A 19,679-nucleotide genomic window follows, 5' to 3' on the forward strand; every position below is an offset into this window, starting at 1 on the left:
ACTTAAGAGCAAGCGCTCACATATACCGGACTGTGGTGGGTATATGCACGCTGGCTTTCGCTCGCTTATTTGCGCTCACATCTCGTGGAATGTCCCGTAACGCTGTCTGTCTGTGATTCTGGGCAGGATTTCCCCCCTCACGCACTATTTTTGGAAGATTTTCAAAGAGTGGAAGTGAATTTTGATTGGGAAAAATCTCGTGTCCGACTGTTTACAAGCGCCGCGTGCGCGTACTACCCACTGCCAGCAAATAGAGCACGCATAGTCGCCTGTGTGAGACTAACATTGCAGAGAAACCCGTCTGCATATAAAATCTGCTTGAATTTGAAACTTAAGCTTTTCTTACATTTGAAGCAAAACGCGATTCTGGTCTACTCGTTTGGGCTTTCGCTTAAAAGCAGTAGGAGACGATTTTACGCTACGCTCTTTGCCGTTTCGAGTGCATTTGCAAGGATAAATTCAATTTCACGTAGGCCTGATTTTGTCTTAAATGTCGGTGGCAAAGGTAAGACGACACCTAAATGTAATAGGCTACAACTATTTAGATACAAATGTATCGAGAAACCCAGTCAGTTTTGCTCTTTTTGTATGCACACATTTGTAGCCTACTGCTAGGCTACTATTCTTAGAATTATCTTTATAATAATTTGATTTACTCTAAACATGTCTTGAAGTTATGTGGTAAGTTGCATTTTTGTAAACAAAGTGTGCTTTGTATTTTATAGACCTGAAGTGTTGTCAGGAAGACGACGAAACGAAAACGTTTTAGCTCCAGTCTTTTAGATATTTACCTCAAATGTAAAGCTACAAAAGCATCAGTCCGCGTTTTATTAGATAAACATGTTTGACACAAATCCCGAGTTGTTGTAACATTGTAAAGTATCGTGTAACATTATTGGGTTTCCACACACAGGCTGTGGGATCCGAGCGCGGGTTACTCCGTGTGCTCGCTGCTGTACATGGCATAAACCCACCGCTAGGGGGCAGACGACGATCATAAACTAGACTCGAACCCGATCACTTTCACCGCTATCTTTATCTATTTTTGACCATATGTTAGCAAGAGCGAAACGTATTGAATATGAACTGGTAACTGTTTTTTTTTTAACCCCGTCCTGACCTGGCATGACATGTAGAATTTTTATACCTTGTATTTTTGTACCCTAGTAGATCAAGCAAACTAACAATGAGGATAAGGCAGTATAGACCAAATGTCAATCATGATAAACTTTGCTATCTAACACAGAAGGCAGTTATTTTTTTAAAGCGAATGAGACACTATAACGAATGAGCTGTTATTAAAATGTTTTTATTCTTTTATTCAAAACCAGCTTTAAATGTCCACGTTCATAGCCTACACACAGAGATAGCCTACTTTTTAGAGGATGACTGTTTGAAAATATTATCATTGTTTTTTGGCATTAAGCTTCTTTTGATTTCAGACACTTGAATTGATTTGAAATAACTAAATATATTCTCGGGTTTAAAAACAGTTTGAATGTAATATCGTTGCCAGCGCTGAGTGTAGTGGAATTTAAAACAGTTGGGAAAACTCAATATGAAACACTTTTCCACAGTTTCCACACTTTCTGAGCCAACTTATTACTATTATTATCATTTAAAAAAAAAATCTAGATTGTAGAATATTAATTTACAACATATTTACAGAATCGTTGTTTATTTATACATACAATACCAGTCGTATAAAGTTTCTTTAATATAATAAAAAAATATGCATATGTACGGATATCTTTATATTGCAGCTGCGATAGTAAAATAAGTATATAATTGTTATAGCTAAATGAAGTATTGAGTATAGGCTGCTATTTTATTGTGAGGTATTTTAACTGAAATGTATATTTTGTTACTTTAATACTCGCTCGGTATTATTAAATAATGTCTGAAGTTTTGCATATATCGATTATCTCTGTTTTTATCACAATCACACATACGAATTCATTACGAATCAATATCACTATGAAGAATCACTCTGTATCTATGAGAATTAAAATAGTTTGAGTTCACTTTTGATCGCTTAGGCTTTCTTTTATTTATTTGTATAGTAAGCATTTAAACTTAAAAAAATGTCGAAAAGCATTACTCCATATAGAGAAGGGAGAATTATCACACTTCGTCTTTGTTATTTCATGTGCAAATGCGTGGGATATTTTCCTGATAAGCACGTCTAGGAGGTTCTCCACATCTGCCCCTCATAGCTGCCCCAGACTGGGCTGAAGTAAATTTATCCGACCTGCACATGATCCCAACACCTTTTTATCAAAATCTGTACCAATCATCACCCACTAAAATTAAAATCTATTTTTTGATTCTCTGTGGTTTTAGGTTCATTAAAGCATGAAATTGGCAGCTTATAAAGAAGGTCAAGATTCTTAACCGTTAGCAAGCTAGTGTAACCTCTGCGCAAAAGCTTTCACTAAACAATCGTTATAAAATACCTGAATGTGTGTGTGAACCTTATAGCTAACTTTGTCGTGAGGGGAAAAAGCGTGAAGCATGTATTGCTGCAGCTGTGGCTGTGTTGGGTTTGCTGGAGATCTACACGTGTCGTCCATGCAGTCATTTCACGATCCAGATGTGTGTATCGTTGAGTGAAACAAAGAGTCAGTCTGAGATGAATTTACTTTAGTTCTAGACAAAATGTTAAAGAACCAAAACAGATATAACAAAATTATGTTACTTTTACATTTATAAATGTTAATAAAATGTCATGCCCTTGCTATTAGTTATGGGAATCTTATGTTTTTGTACTTGTTCAATGAAGTTCAACTGGCAATGACTAATTTTTTTTTTGTATGTTTATTATTATTATTATTATTTATAACTTAAGTGAGGTAATTACATTTAATGGATCTGAGATTAAAAACTAAATTAAAATGGTGGGAGTTTGATGTGGAGCATAAAATGTGTTTTTTTTCTCTCTCTTTTTGTCCTGATATATATGTGCTCCCTCATCTTGCATGCGTTCATTACAGCACCCAGTCTCTAATATTCCCTCTGCTTTTCGTTCCCTCTGTGTCGCATATGGATTCTTCCTGTATGCAGCCGAGCCCCTGTCAGCCGTGGTCTCGGAGGAGAGGCAGGAACAGCGCGGGCTGGTACAGGTATCTCCAGAGGGAGACCAGGACCTGCTCACCTGTGGCCAGTGTCAGATGAACTTCCCTTTGGGAGACATCCTTATTTTCATTGAGCACAAAAGGAAGCAGTGCAATGGCACTTTGTGCATGGACAAAGCAGTGGATAAGCCCCCCTCGCCCTCGCATGGTGAGCTGAGGAGAGCGTCCAACCCCGTGGAGGTGGGCGTCCAGGTCACGCCGGAGGATGACGACTGCTTATCGACGTCTTCTCGAGGAATCTGTCCCAAACAGGAAAACATTACAGGTAATCTCATCCCATGTGATTTTTATTTATTTTTTTGTGTCTGTGTGAGGAACGTTTGTGGTGGAGCCGAGTTGTTGCGTGGGCTACATATCGTAGACACATGTCCTTCCTCCGTGGGGCGTCTCGTTCCCAGCTCTGGAGACGTATCAGAATGCTGAATATTTAAAAGCTGTGGGGCAGGAAGGGGAAGGGGGTATATTCAATCAAACCTCAGAGTGAGAAGCTATTAAGACCAAAAGAGGAACCGGCATTACTTCATACAAAGATAGAAAGAAAAGAAAAAAAACTTTTAAAATCTGCTTTATTATCTCAAGTTCATCGCTGCTTTGAATCGAGCATCAATTGGACTCTGTGGGATTTGGATAATTAAGCTCAGATTCTAACCGTAGATCACACATTCCCACCACCGTCTGTATGCTTCGGTTTAGCACATTTGCACTTTGTGTTTTTTAAATTCCTTTTCTCTGGTAACTTGCCGTTCACTCCCCTCGAGGCCCATAGTTGCAGACTTTGACTTAAAAGTTGCAGTTTTGTTACTGGCCGCCAAAGTAGAGTGCAAAGGGTGTGTTCTTAATGGCACGACGGGCCGCTCATCCCTACTGGGAGAAAAAGAGGGATTGAGAGGGGGAGAATTTGGCACTGGAGGGGCGGTTCGAGGAGTCCTTGCTGTGACAGGAGAGGCCATCCCCCTCGGTGTGTGTCCACAGACTCATGGGAAATGCCTCTCTGTGCTGCACAGCCTCTCTCATGTGGTCTCGACAGATGTATCTTGATTTCGTTGTGGGTTCTTGCACAGCCACATCTTATCCGTATAAATGCACGCCTGCACATTTTCACTTTCTGTCAAAAAAGGAAAGGAAATGGAAGGCCGTTTGGTTATTTTGGTTTGTCAGGGAACAATAATACAACGCTAATTATTTGTTTGAGTTTCGTGGATGTGCATTTTAATTAGAGGTTGACTTGCACTATATAAAACAGAAAATACAGTCAGTAAAAAACAAGCTCCTAATTTCCACTGTAAACAACTTTATAAAAAGAAAAGAAAACGCTGGAATTTTATAGCAGCATAAGTCTAATCTTCCTTAAGCTGAGCGTTAAGTGAAATTAAGTTGTCGGCGTGCTATTATGTGTCCATGAGTGTCTTGGGCTGGTGGGGCGATTTAGAGTGGCTGTTTTTTAAATGTAGAAAATGTGAGAGTGAGACTTTCCAGTCTGTTTTTCTGCCCTGGCTTTGCATTTGGCCATTCTCTGGTCTGCCTCAAAGATCAGGTTCCAGGAAGCGTCTGGGTCCGGTTAGCCCCATCAACAGTCATTTGGACTTGACCCTTTGCTCTGGGCTAATTATCGGCGGCTGAGTTCAAGTATCAAGTTGTTTTCCAACAGTTCCCCACTTGCATATTTTGAGATAGAGAAAATGCATTTGTATAGTTTGTGTGCATATAAAATGTATTCAATAATCTGCTGTGGAACACAATACTGTGCTATAGTACGTTTAAATTTGATCAGATATGGAGGCTGAACTGGGTCATTTGTGTCTGCTTGCCCTCTTTGTTTTAAGCATGTTGATGCAGTTTCAGCACAAATTATACAACCTTTATGCGAGCCGGATATCGCACACGTCTCTTGTTTCTGTCAGCCGCTAAACTGGGTTATTAAACTCATTTACATCATAATGTATCAGGGTTCAGCTGATAGCGTTGGGTCACTGGTATTATGTGTGCTTGTTATTATTATTTTTTTAAAACAATTTTGTGAGAAGGACCATAACAGCTTCTCAGCATGTTACTGAAAATGCTGCCATGGCAGGTCAGACAGGGAAGAGATATTAATTAGCCATATTATAGACGATTTCAGACATAACACATTCAAGGTTAGTTATGACTGCAGCTTACCATGAATATGTAAACTCGAATTCTTTGTGATAGTGTGCGTGTATCTGTACCTGGGTTAGAGGTGGGCTGGAACATCACGAAACTGAAGGTGATAGTTAACACTTTAAAGAAAAACATTTATATTCTGTTATTTATGTATGGATTTTTGTGACGTATATTCCATCTATTATTTTTTTTTTTTTTTTTTGTGTACATTCTTTCTATGAATTATTTGTATATATTATTTGAATATTTATTCTCAACTTTTATTCGTTTATATATTATTTTTATTTGATTTATTATTTTTATTATTAATGTGTAGTTTTATGTATTTTATTTATTTGATTTGATCTATTTTAAGAGGGATCATTATGGTGTAGTTCAGATGACCAAATAAGGAAATTGTTAGGTGTGATGTAACAACTCCATTTCCATGTAGAGCAGCTCAGTGTGAGGAAAAGCAGTACCTGCCACAGAGGAATGGACTTGCTGTGTGAGCATAGAAAGTGGCAATATACACACGTGTGTGGCTGTCTATTACCCCAAATAGCACAATGTATCCTGGTGAGAGGGCCTTAGAGAAGACTGAGACCCTCTCCTCTCCCATGCTGTGATTTGATACAGACATAATGTGTTTATTTAATTTTTAATCTCTAAATGAAATTTTGGAGCCGCCAATTCCCTGAAAATGGCAAAAAAATTAGACAGGTTGTCACAAAAGTGTCTAGTTGAATTAATGCTGCTCCCAGAGCTTTGAATACGCTCTCTTGATATAATCTGCATCGTGTCCTTTGCTTCACAATGTAAGACGTCTGATGAAATGTAAAAATTATGCAGAGTAACATCCTATGATCTTCTGTTTCGCAACGCGTTGTCCAAAAACATGTCGATGGAACAGATTGAATTCGCTTTGGCTCACGATATGGGGGCCATTTGGAGCTCTGAACTTTTTTTTTTATCAAACGATTTTCAAGACTCTGTCTTTCGCTATGGCAGCCCTTCAGAAATTATGACTGCTCTCCAATAAATCGGCAGATTAAATCGGACTAACACTGCCGCCATGCAGAACGGACCTCAATACAGATAATTGTTTTTTAAATGGCCTTTGCTGGGTGGGTTTTTTAATGCCTCTAACTCTCCTGCTCGCTCGCTCACCCATTTTGTCACTCTTTCCCTCTCTGCTATGCATATGGCTGTAACAGTCAATGTAAATCAGGGGCATCCAATTAATATTGAATCAATTACACTGTGTGCGATTGTCTGGCATGTGAGCTGCCTGCAATTTTCTGTGCCAAAATGTGACCCAAATGAGTGGCTTAACAAAGACCCCAGCAATTTAAGCTTTTTTTCCCCTTATTGTTTTTTTTTTTCTTCCTCCTTTTTTTAAAATCACATATTATCTGGAGCTTGACGATCTGTCATGATCATAATTATCATCAAAGCGCCCTTCTGGAGTTCAGCTGCGAGTGTGCTGACACTGATCGTTTTTTAAGAGGACTTGTGAGGAGCAGCGTTAGCTGACGTTCAGTCATCAATGAGAGCCGAGGCTACCACGACAGTTGCTTTTATTTTCGAAACCGCCCCGTGTTGCATGGCAGTGTGTGTGACGGACGTAATAGACGGCACATGTGGAAAAATGCATGTATACAGAGGCAGCTCAGTGTCACAAGATCATTTTATTTGTGCAGGTGTGTGTGTGTGCGCTGTCACAGTTTAATATTGGGGCAACACCCAAACCTTGCATGTTTTTTTTTTACAATCAGGAAAATGAATTATAAGGAAGCGACAAAGAGACATGTCTTACCCGAACGGCGATGGTGCCTTGAAAGAGACTCTTTATGAATATGTATTCGAATTTAAGGGGGGGGTCTAATTTTCCAAACCTTTATTTCCTTTCACCGACAGGATTTCTTCACACGCAAGACCCGTCTTCCCTTCCCTTTCAAAGAAAACCGTGCTGTTGTATGCCCATCTGTGTTTGCATGTGTTTGTATCCAGTCCCTGCATACGTACCATCTCATGTCTGATCTTAGAAAAATAGCATTACTGAATATGTGAGTGAGTGTGTGTGTGTGTGTGTGAGAGGTGTGCAGCTTTTCCAGAGGGATGAGGTGTAATAATAGCACAGAATGATGTTTAATTCACTTGGAGCGGTTTTGCTGCATGTGGAGATGTGTCTCGCAGCATCCCTCGCAGAAACATTGTGATATTCTGCATCCTCGGGCTTGATTTGCATGATACAGTCGGCTTGGTGCTGTGGGGGTGGACGGCTTCCTTTCATTCGCCATTCTCATCTAATGGGCTACAGCACACATTTTTTGTTGGGTTGGGAATTTTGTGTTGCCTGGGAAAAAAAAACGAGAAACGAGAATATGTATGTTTTGTCATCTGTGCAATGCCATTGTTTTTATATTCGCTTGAAATTGAGAGATGTTCGTGAAAAAAGTATATTTGAAGTCTTAAAACCCTACAAATCATGTCCGTTTTACCTGTTTTTTTTGGCGTGCAAGGAAACAAAGGTATTTAGCAGCCAGACGGGCACTGCCTGGCACGGTGCCACCCGCTCCGTCTCAGTTCTCCCACCCCCGCACCCCTTCATACGCTCTTAGCACCCAATGATGCTCCCCCCCCCCATCCCTCCCTCGTCCCTCCCTCCTGCAGACAATGGCATCGCCTCCTCCATCGCAAGAGGAGAAATACCCAGCTCTCTCCTTTCTGTCTGTCCTCATCTCCATAATGCCACCTGATCACGCCGTCTTTCCTGGACTACCTCGAGCGATCGCTTTGTCTTTCTTCCGGATGTTAAATGAAAAATAAAAGTGATTGTCTGCTCGATGTAAAACGCTGTTATTGTTCGCAGGTACGTGCTGGTCTAGAAGGTGTAGGGTTTGATTTTAGGTTCGTGAGAAGTGTGATTATACCTCTACGGAGAGATTTTGTGATAATTTAGCTGATATTCAAGCTCCCCTCTGGTCTGATCTCCTCGTTTTATTTGTGCCAACATGAATGCGTGTTTTGTATGTGGGTGGACGCGCCAGACCCACTGGGTCCTGTCGTATTGCAGCTCTCAAATTGTGTCAGATGTTTTAGAGGAACGCGTCCATAAAAATGTTTATGTACTACAAAGCATATTTATAAATCTCTGCGGATTACAGACAGCTTCTATAAACACAGATAGGAATGGTGCCGAATTTCTAGGCCGCGCGCACGCGTGTGTGTGGCTGCGAGAGGCCTGTGAGTTTGTTTGTGGTTTTCTGCAGCCGTGCATGCGAGGTGTGTGTGAGTTGGCACTAGTACTGCAGGACATCCCTCAGTGGCCAATGCCAAAGAGAAATTGGCACGGAGCAGGGCTAGAGGCATCGGGTGGGCTTCAGGAGGGGTGTCCTCCACTACTCTGTTTACCTTTTACACACACACACGCTGTCAGACACATGCGATGGCCTCGTCACTGCTCCAGAGCTAGGCTAGTTCATTTTTTACTTCTCTATCTCTCCTGGTATCACCGGGCGGACACAACTCCACTATGAGGTCACCTTGACCAGCTTTGCCCCCCGCGCCAGCCGGGTCGCTCAATACGATCAATTCATCTGGGCTCTAATGGTTACAGATGGCAGGACTTGAGTCTCTACAGACACCTTGAGAGCTCTGTGTTTTTTTCTTTCTTCTCCCTTCCTGTCTGTTTTGTCGCTCCTTCTATCATTCTGTCTCTCCTAATCTCTTAAGGGAGGTCCGCTTTCCACCTGTAGGGAAGAAAAATCACAAATGAGATCGCTTTAGGATCTCAAAAGTTGCTCAGAACGACAATGTGATTAAATTTAGATTTTCTTTTGCTGAAATCTTGTGCTTATCAGATTTTTCTATTCAGAAAAAAGGGAATCTCATAGAAGAGATTTCAGATTGTGCTCAGATTTGCCAAGAAATCAAAGTTCTTATCAAATTCTTCAAGAATTGAATTATCCGAGCTATAGTTTTATTTGATTTTAATTTATCGACATTCATTTTCTTGTTTGTCTGTTTAAAGTTATCTCATGTGTGTTTATTTGTGTTTTAGCAAAGCATCTGAGAAAATATCAACTTTGTCTCATCTTTTCCTTCTCAAATTATTTTATCCTCCTTCTTAAAGTTAAACAGCTTGAGATTTTTTGCTGTAATCTTGTGCTCCTCAGATTTTTCTCCAGTTTAATGTTTCAAACCATACTCAGATTTGCCAAGATACCAAGGTTTGCAATCAAACAAGATCTCAGATGGAACTCAATCATTTCTTAATAAATTCTCCCATAACTGAATTATCTGAGCTTTAATTTGTATTTGATTTTTCCTACAATTAACCCCCCCCCCCCCCCCCCCCCCCCCGCCCCTCTTAAAGTTTTCACCTGAGCTATAAAAGAGCAATCTCTGAGCAATGAAATTTTCCTCAGGGAAGTGCCCTCAGATTTCTCACACAGGTGAAGACGGGATGTTATACCCGCTCTCTGATCCGGTTATATAAAACAAAACAAGAGAGTCTTAAGCGGGACAGGCCGTCTCTTGCAGGCTGGTGGATCGCCGTCAAATCCTTTCACTCAGACTTTTACTTGAAGCCACTCCACACCCCTTACCCATGTGAGGTCCTCCAGAACGTGCGTGCCACGACTGGAGCTGCTGTCCGTATCTCCCTCTCCGTGTTTGTGTGTGATTTGGGTGGTTGCCTGCTCTGCTCATGTTGGTATTGGGTGCCTGCCTAGTTTTAGTGGGTTGTAGTGTTTGTGTATGTGTGTGCGCACGTATTTGCGTGTGTGTATGTGGTTTAAACTCTGCAGCGGTGACGGTATGCAGACGCGTTGCGTGACGAGGGCTCAGATCTTTCATTTTTTCGATTATTTTTTATGTTTAAAATGTATACATGTAAAATTAATCAGAGGATATCAAAGGAACATGAAAAGCCAGCACACCCAAAAAAGTACACAATGTGATGTTTTCGAGCAAATCAGCTCTTCATTGGAATGATGAGCTGATATGCTCGAAATGGTACATTAGGATTCTTGTGAGCTTTTTTTGTTACTTTGTTTAGCATTTTAAAAATAAGCAAATAAAACAGTTTAACAATAGGTTGATTGGTTATGTTTATTTGATTCTTCTTATTGTGTTTGATATTGGATTCACATAGTGTAATAAACTCACTCTAGCTTTGTGTGTGTGTGTGTGTGTGTGTGTGTGTATACTGTATATAGATCCATATGAATGCTCAGAAATGTTCTGTTCTGTCAGTTCCAGCGGTGACTATGCTCTTCTTTACTGTGCTGGAGATCCGTGTGGGTCACAACCCCTCACCCAGAGCAGGACGGCCTGTCATACTCTTTCCCCTCCTGCCTGCCAATAAGTTAATTGCTTTATTTTTAGATTTGAGTGGGATGAAGCCACCCAGATCCCAGCTGCAGCCCACACAGACTCAATCTACCTGTGACCACAGAAGCTCTAATATTTGATCCATGTACATTTAGACACACAGATATCAACCTTTCATTTCATTGATGAAGACAAGGATTTGTCGTTCCATGAGCGCTCATCTGAAAACCTTATTCTGTTAGTGTAGTTAAGGATAATGAAGTTTATTTCTCAGCGATATGTCTCGTTTTGTGTTTTTTTTTATAGTACAAAAGATGTAAATAATATACTTTTTTCGTGCAAAATTGTCTTTTTGATAAATACAATGTATTTGTATTTATTTTTCAATTTGATTGAATTTAATCGCTTTCATTGTAAGTATAATATCAGCACTGTAATTTGCATAATGAATGGAAAATTGTTATGGTTCTATTTGAACAAATTATTATATCCGCACTAAAGCTAGTTTTATTACCGCTGTTACCTCTCTACCTCGTCAGATGTTTGCTATACCACAAATATTGAACCGCTTTTCAAATGACCATTTACTCAATAAACCGGCAATTTCCAGAAAAGCGCTTCGTCTTTATGAATTAACCAATCTGAGCAAGAGAGGACAGAGACAAATAAAGATTTCGAAGAGTCGAGTAAAGCTGAGAGCCAGCTATGTTAAGCAGCCATTATTGTGTTGATTGGTCTCTGAGCTCACACCTAGACCCTCACTAGTCTCCGTCAGGCCCACGGGGCTCACATACTCGCTTACACACACACACACGCTGGGCAGCTTTTCCTGTTAACAAACTTGAGGAAAATGGTGCAACATCTACTCGTAAAAACATGTGCTGGCGACACACACAGAAACACACACACACACACCGCTACTTCCTGACTGAATCTTACTGATAATTTGCTCAGGCTCATTTGAATTTTAAGCACTTCTTTAATCTTCAAAGCCTAAATTGCTTTATGAATATGCATGGTGTGGGCAGACTTTAGTTCATTACCTAGTTGTAAATTCTAATGACCATTAGGTCTTCTCAGTAATTGCCAATTGTTTTGCATTTTTGATTGGCCTATTACCATACGCATTCTGAACACATCAGCACGGCCTGTCAGACCTTCTGCAGGGAGCTGTGTATGAGAAAGCGTGCGTGTGTTTGTAAGTGTGTGTGTGTGCATGCTTCCACAGGGGAGGGGGTCCTGCGGAAAAAAAAAAGAAAAGAAGCAAAGGTATAAATTGCTTCTGCGCTTTGCTTTTTTTCATCCCGGATTTTGAGCGAGAAATGGAGGATGTAAATGAAAGCAGCATTTTGTATGTGAAGATTGAAAGTTCACCGGGAGATTTGACATATTTAATTTACTTGATGACTCTGCACACCCTCATTAATGCACTTTGCATACAGCGGCGCACTTAATCACTGCTGATCAGACCCGGCTCAGCCCTGCGCTGTAACACACTGCAGAGATAGCAGTGAGAGCCTCGTCTAACCACTCAAATTACACACACACGGATGACGATTCAACCTTCTGCATATGACAACATTCACACATTTTTTTTTTTCTGCTCCAAACCCACCGTAAACCCCCTTCCCAACGACGAAGCAGATGTTGAGCAACCCCCCCCCCCCCCCCCCCCCCCAAACACACACACACTTGCTGGGATTCAAATGCTAGTGCCATTTTCTGAGAGTGATTTGTCTTACTAAGTGAGGCTCTCTGTTAACATGCTGAGGGAAATTAATTAAATCTTTCAGCACGTCGCGTGTGTCCCTCCACATGTGGACATGTGGCTGTAATGGTTCCAGATCTCAAACATGCATTCGTACAGTCGGAGGAGCCCCATATGGAAATGCACACACATCTCAGTGTATGCATTTCCCCAAAGAGAGACTGTCATATGTAATTGAACCAGGAAGAGGCTGCTTGTGGACAAAAAATGTCAATCAAATAAATGCATATTATAATGCATATTATAATGAGCAATTAGAGGAAGAGAGCTGAAATAATAATACAAAAAATAATAATAATTATAATAAAAATGTTTTTGTTGCATATTACGTTTTTTTGTTCCTTTCCCTTTCTCTCCTCGTCGGTTTCTGTCAAAAATGCTTTGAGGGAGCACTGAAACCTACATTGAAAAAGAATTCTTAATCAGGGTAAAAGTAAGTTGCGTATGGCACGGCTGCTTGGTTCATTCCTCGGACGGACACGCTGGTTTCAGGAGAGGAGGGGGAGGAGAATGGACTCGGGCCGGTGGGACTCGGCAGGCGCTGTTTCCTCCGGACTCCTTTAGCCCTACCCTGGCTGTGAGCACGCTTCAAAGTTGTTAATATTCAGCTGGGAAACCGTATCCAGAACACAAATAAATTATTAAGTGCATGAACTTTTTAGGCAGTAAGATGAACTGATGGGGCACATCTGTGAGATCCAGGGTCTTTTTTTATTTGTGTGTGTGTGTGTGTAGCGCAGTGTAGTATGGGTTTCTTTGCATGTATGGGTGTGTGTGTGTGTGTGTGTGTGTGTTTGTGTGCATGTGCGGAGTGGATCTGCCCTTTCCGACTTCCCAGCCTCTGGTCTCCGGCCAAGGGCATGCATAATTGATTCCAAATGCGCTATCATTTTCTTGATGTAATTGCCTTAGTTAGATATGATGAAATCTAATGGATAATTTATCGTCTCAAAATGGGTAAAGAAAGAACGAAACGGCTGTGCATGTTTAGGGGAAGAGCGTTGGCTGTCCGTTTGACTCCGTCCCGGGCGGCACATCTGATCTCTGTAATACGGGTTGATTAGTTCTCTTTTCTCCTTGATTAGCGGACTTAAAAAGCAAATATCTCTCCATCCTGAGGTCTTCTCTCCGGCCATCTGTGTCTAATTCCATCTTGAATTCTGCTTTAAGCTCTTTTCCCTCTTTGTCACCATCTCTTTGCACCTGTGCAGCAGAGAATGTGTTGTCATCCTTTGGGAATTATATTTGTTGTTTGATTGAGATGTCTTGCTCTGGACTGCTTGCAGTCAGCTTGTGTGATCTGTTGTATGCCGCATGCATTCACTCGTGTGTGTGTGTGTGTGTAAGTGTGAGATGAGATCCTGGCAGAGGCTCTGGACTGTTTGTTTCACAGTGGGGGTTGTGAACCGTGTCTGTTTGTGCTCTGAACAGGAACCTATCCCTGATGGGTGCTGCTGTCTCTAGTCTGTTGCATGAGCTTATACAACACACACACACACACACACACACACACACACACACACACACACACACACACACACACACACACACACACACACACACACACACACACACACACACACACACACACACACACACACACACACACACACACACACACACACGTTTGCATGCATAAACACGCAGTGGGGCTTTACCTGTGTATTTGGATCATGCATGATATATAGACGACCTGCTCATATTGTGTCTGCCTTAATCCTTGTATCAGTTTTCAGCAGAAACCAGGAATGATGTGAAAAGTGGGAGGGGACATATTATAAACTTTATCAGGCTTATGAATATTAATTAGTGGACGTAACATTTGTCTGGTAGTCCCGGCTGTAAAGGAAGATGTGTCGCGTAGTAAATTAATGTTTACGTTTGTGCGTTTGTTCAGTCTACTATCGATTGAAATAGACTGAAAAAAGTCATTTAAAGTCAGATTCTCAAATGAATGACTCTTATGTGACGGTATGTTTTTGATTGACCGTGCAACCAGTGAAGTCTGATTCCCAGGTGAATAACTACTTTAAGTGGGTTCTTTTTTTAGTGAATAACAAACTTTTTTTGTAATCCATTGGAGCAGTTTCTAATTTTATTTGGCTCACTTACTGAATTGCAAGTAATTTTACCTTGTCTAACTTCATGAACCAAGAATGGATAGAGTGCTGTGTTGTGTTTAAGGCTCAGGAGATCAAAATCACTGTGTTTCTGATTGGTTGCTCACTTTGTTATGTGTTCTTTTTTGTTTCACATTCATTAAATTTATTATTAAATCAGCATTTGTTAACTGTTGTTCCCCCCCCCCTCAAATATATCCAAATATATGAGGAACTTTCCAAACATTTCTAATAGTATGGTGACATGTCTTATACCACATGATTTATCAACTTTATAGAACATTGTGCAATATGACAAATGTGTTACCTGACCGAGGAAAAGTATGAAAAGAATATATAATGCTGCCTTTGATTGCGAGACAAAACTGCTGTGAAATCGCCCTCTGTTTGAAAATCCCTGCAAGCAAGGACTAAAATACTCTTAAGTCCACTTCTTTTCCCCCCTTTCTTCTGCACTTTCTCTCCTTCTCCCTCCCTTGTTCTTTTATACTTTTCCCTCTCATGAGTTTCATTCCGTTGCATGTCATTCCAGGGAAAATCCAGGAGGCGTATGTGTCTCGACACGTCTGAGGCTAATGCTAACCATTCTTTTTATCTCTTATCTCCCCTGCTCTTTCTCTCACAAACTATCATTTTCATCTTTAATTCTTATTTTTCATCTTTTTTCCCCTTATTTTGTTATCACTCTGTATTAAAGTCTCACACGGTGTACACATTGAAAATCTGACATTCAGATTATTCATAAACCTGAGAATAAATAATGTTTTCTAAAATAAAGCTACGTTATGATTTAAAATAAGAAACTTGTCACATTGATCATGTGATTCTTTGTATAGACTGTCAGATGTTCTTGCTTCCATTGAAACACAAAATGCTCTAAGGCGATAAAGCATGTTTAAAGACAGTGCTGCTGTCATTAAAACCAATACATTCTAAAATGCATTTTCATTTTTTTATTCAATAATTCACTCAGGTTGTCAGCTGATAATATAATTTGTAATTTAAAATATTTAAATACATTACAAAAATGCAAACAAGAAGCATTTTCACTTTTTGGTATCTAATAAAACAGAGGAAGAGATGGATCCAGGTTAGAGAGGGCCTGGTCAAGCACATCTGTGCCTGTGAGGGGGTATTGGAACGGGGCTGGCAGAATGGAGGGGGCATCCACCGCACAAAGACAAAATTGTCCAGTGGGTCCATTAGCCTCCTTGGACTCAGTGTGGTCAAACTGGCTGAGCCAGACAGGATGATAGATTGCTTTGTCAGAGTCCCAGGGCGAGCCCTGAACCTGAAGTACTTTGTTTATCTCCAACAAAAAGAAAAGGCTTTAGAATAATCTACGTCTGTTTCTTTTTGGGAGAAAGAGAGAGCGGCGAGGGTTTGAGGGGGTGAGGGAGGCGCTGGTTGAAGGGGGAGTGCAGGGGGCCCTATGGTGGTTGTCCATTAACAGATGAACTTGGCTGAGGTCCAGCTGTTTGATGAGACAGTGTCATAGCCCGTACTCACTCAAGCCTTTACAATTCCTCTCACCCTCCTCTCTCGCTCATCAGTCGTGCTGCCTGCTTGTTTTTTTTCCTACCTCTCATTTTCATTCTCCTCTCTTTCTTGATTTCTCTCTCTCTCTTTTACTGTACCTGCAGCCGATTCCTCAAATGCTTCCAGGTTCCTTTTTGCTAAAGGCAAAAACAATGCTACTTTTCTCTCTCCAGCAGCTGCACACCCTCCAATGTCAGAACCAGTTTAGACCGGTTAGCTGGCCTTGTAGCCAGGGCTCCGTCATCTTCTTCTTTAGCTTGGAGGACTTTGGAGAACAAAAACAAAACACCAAAAGAAAATGAAAGCACAATTCTGATAATGCTCATGACCTGCGGGTACCCGTTGGTGATTTAAAGGAAGAGAGTTCAAATGAACAAGAAAAAGCGCTGTTAGGTTGAGAAAAACCCGCTTTGATCGATGTGTTTGAGGGGTCTGTTTATGACTGTTTTGTCCATTATGCTGAGCTTAGGCTAGAGCAGGGCATTCAACGGGACATGAAGGCCTTGTGTGTGTTTGTTTGACTGGACAGGGTCACCTGTCGAGTGAGCCATAGCAAGGGCATTTCCTCTGTGGAGTCTGTCACTGTCCGCCCAGTGCCTGATCGCCACTTGCTAAACAGCTCTCTGAACCCGGGACCCCTGATGTATGACCCACTTACCCTCGGCCAACAGAGGACACCATCGATTTCTCCCTCTTCTCTGAGGGATGGTCAGTGAACCCTGGGCCGGCACTGACCCAGCAACAGTGATTCATCAGTTGTGACTGTGCTTCATAATTCATTCTTAGTGTGATCTGAAACTTTGGCTAGGTCGTTTGATTTAGACACGGGTTTACTGGGTTCCCACAGGCATTAAAACCTGGAATTATCAGGGAATTTTAGGCCTTTAAAAACTATAATGGAAATTATATTATATTATCTAGTGAATATAAAGTTTCAAACGTTTGGGGTCAGCACTTTTTTCTTCTTCTCAGAAATGAATACTTCAAGCATACATGAAATTGATCAAAAGTGACAGACATTTTAATGTTACAAACGATCATTTTTAAAATAAACGCTGTTCTTTTGAACTTTCTATTTATAAAATAAGTTGAACAAATTTTATATTACACTTTATATTACACTGATACATACACTTTTTAAAATATTCTACACACTCCTTCCTTCTAAAGCAATGTGTCATAAAAGCATTCTGTCTTATCTGAGGCACAGCCCACTTTCCCATCTCATGCTAGGTTCTGTATCAAAGGTGAGCTTGGACACAGGGAACAGAGGTCAGTACTGGTCTGCTCTGCAGTTATTCAACCTTGCCAGACAAACACACACACACACACACACACACACACACACACACACACACACACACACACACACACACACACACACACACACACACACACACACACACACACACACACACACACACACACACACACACACACACACACATACAGCACAGCTACAACAGTTATCCATTTGATCACTCTAGTGGCCACCAACTGTCAATCGCAGGTTGGGGGTATGAGGGGCGACTCTGGCCTAATGCTTTGAATGTTTTGTTTAAATGAGAGATGATGTTGTCATTTAGATTTTTCCAGACAAAAAAATACGTATTTTTTCTTTTATATGGCTTTATTTGTGTGTGAGAGTGTGGGGTGTGTGTGTTTATGTACATTCTGCTATGCTCCTCAAAGCATTCAGTATGTCACCAGATGTTTATGACATAATCGCTGTTCTTTTTATGCATTTTTATTAACCCGCACCAGTTTTAGTGGAATGATTTCCTGGTGAGTTTTATTTTTCCTCAAATATGTGTTTGCCGGGGGGCAGTCACATTTATTTGTATGTGAGTGAGTGTGTGTGGCTGACCTGAATAGTCAGTCTAGAAGTTTTCTCCGAGTGCTCTTTAGGGAACCGGTTGTGTATATCTCCAGCTCTTTTCCTGAATTCACGGCGACAGACCAGCAAATGTGAGTCTTCGGTCAGATGCTTTGTATGTGTGTGTGTGTGTGTTATCAGTCTTCCTGAAAACCACGTTGTATTAAAGGGATAGTTCACTCAAAAATGAAAAGTCCTCATCATTTACTCACCCTCATGGCATTTTAAACCTGTAAGACTTCCTTTTTCATCTATGAAACACCAAAGAAGATATTTTGAGAAACATTTCAACTGTTTTTGTACATATAATGGAAGTCAATGGGGTCCAAAACACCTTAAGACCCCATTGACTTTCATTTAATGGACCAAAAAACAAACAAACAAACAAACAAAAAAAATCTTCAAAATATGTTCTTTTGTGTTCCACAGAAGAAATAAAGAAAGAAAGTATCCCTTTGAACACCAGCATAAGGTATGTACAAGTTCGGCACCCAGTACAGTGTTTTGGTGGCAGATACACAGGTCACAGTGTGTGTGCTACATGAGACGGCTGGCATTTCAGAGTGTGTTCATGTTGCCGCTCATGTATGTGTGTGGAAGAACGGACTGTGGTACATGTAACCCGATTGGGGTCAGAGATCTGAACCCCAGATGTAACCACAGGCCAGATACGGCTCAGCCCGGGCCAGACTGACAGGCTGACCGGACATAGAGAGGCCAGAGCGGAACGTATAGGAGGACAGGCTCAACATAGACAACATGGAATTCATTACACCCTGCCCACCGTCTTAGTTGGCTTGGATTTCTAAGGATAGATGTGATCTAGCTATGCATGTATTAAATGGCACAGAACAAACTCGATACTATTTCTCGCAACTTTGGCCAACAGGCTATTTCTGTAAAATGGACATGCTGTGCATACAGACACGATGTCCAAGAAACTGCAAAAACGCGCGTCTCTTAATGTGTTTTATTTAACATTAGCATTACACTCCCTAGACAAACAGAACTTTCAAAAGTAAAATCCCTCGACACCAACTGAAAAAAGTCCACTACTTCCTCCTCTTTTCAACTGTCTCTTTCCCTTCACACTTCAGTTGCTCTCTTCAATACCTTGTGAGCTGTGTTTTAAGGCATCATAGAGATTCAAAGACTTTTTCTCATTTTACCTCAATTTTGTCAAATTTTACGGTGCAAATGTAAAATTACAATACTAATATTTATGGCTTGCCTTAATGTCTTGATTCCATTTTCAATACATTAAACCACCAATCTTTTATTTTGTCAGAAAACTGCAGATGAAGCCCTAAAAGCTTCTCTGTTGTTGACAACAGCCAGTTTACAAGCGTTTCTCATTACTAGTTAGGGAAGATGACAAGAAATTTGTTATTAGCTTAGCAACATGCTAACTTCAAACTCTTGTGAGATTCAAATCTCTCATATGGAGCTCTCTTGTAATGTTGTTTTAGCAGTGTTTTTGTGGTAATATTCTTTTAAAACGAAAGCAGAGGGTTCTGGAATTTCAAAAGAGGGAAGTGAATGATCTTTACCGGCCTTAAACCGGCTGTCGCTTCTACTGCTTCTGTTCACGTCAGTGGAGAGAGAACAAGGTAATGGGGTTGCTGTGTTGGAGTTTGATGTATGGATTATGTTTACCGTGGCATATTTTGTTTGTGTGCGGGGGCCGTAAGATTGGGCCGTTTGATGAATGGACATGCCCTCCAGATTCACATCAGCACCTGCTCACCCTTCCTTTCCCTCCATCCTGAACACAGCAGCCA

General features: G+C 40.9%; 1 protein-coding gene and 1 long non-coding RNA gene across 3 annotated transcripts in view; one reads left to right on the plus strand and one right to left on the minus strand.

Moving 5' to 3' along the window:
• Positions 1-19,679, plus strand: part of bcl11aa (BCL11 transcription factor A a) — a 60,000-nt gene that overhangs the window by 7,655 nt on the left and 32,666 nt on the right. Inside the window, exons 1-2 of one of the 2 annotated variants that reach the window (XM_082154800.1) lie at positions 11-505; positions 3,064-3,399. In XM_082154800.1, the coding sequence (XP_082010926.1) occupies positions 3,171-3,399 (229 nt within the window). In that variant the 5' untranslated portion in view covers positions 11-505; positions 3,064-3,170. Of the gene's footprint in view, positions 1-10; positions 506-3,063; positions 3,400-19,679 lie in introns of those variants that run through there. The other variant, XM_082154799.1, reaches the window with a different exon arrangement.
• LOC309487275 lies at positions 5,573-18,320 on the minus strand. Its single transcript, XR_014201808.1, has 2 exons — positions 17,443-18,320; positions 5,573-17,326 (listed from the first exon to the last, which is right to left on the minus strand). It is a non-coding gene; the product is annotated as an uncharacterized lncRNA (long non-coding RNA).

Source organism: Leuciscus leuciscus, assembly GCF_965113295.1.
Source record: "Leuciscus leuciscus genome assembly, chromosome: 22".
NCBI lineage: Eukaryota > Metazoa > Chordata > Actinopteri > Cypriniformes > Leuciscidae > Leuciscus > Leuciscus leuciscus.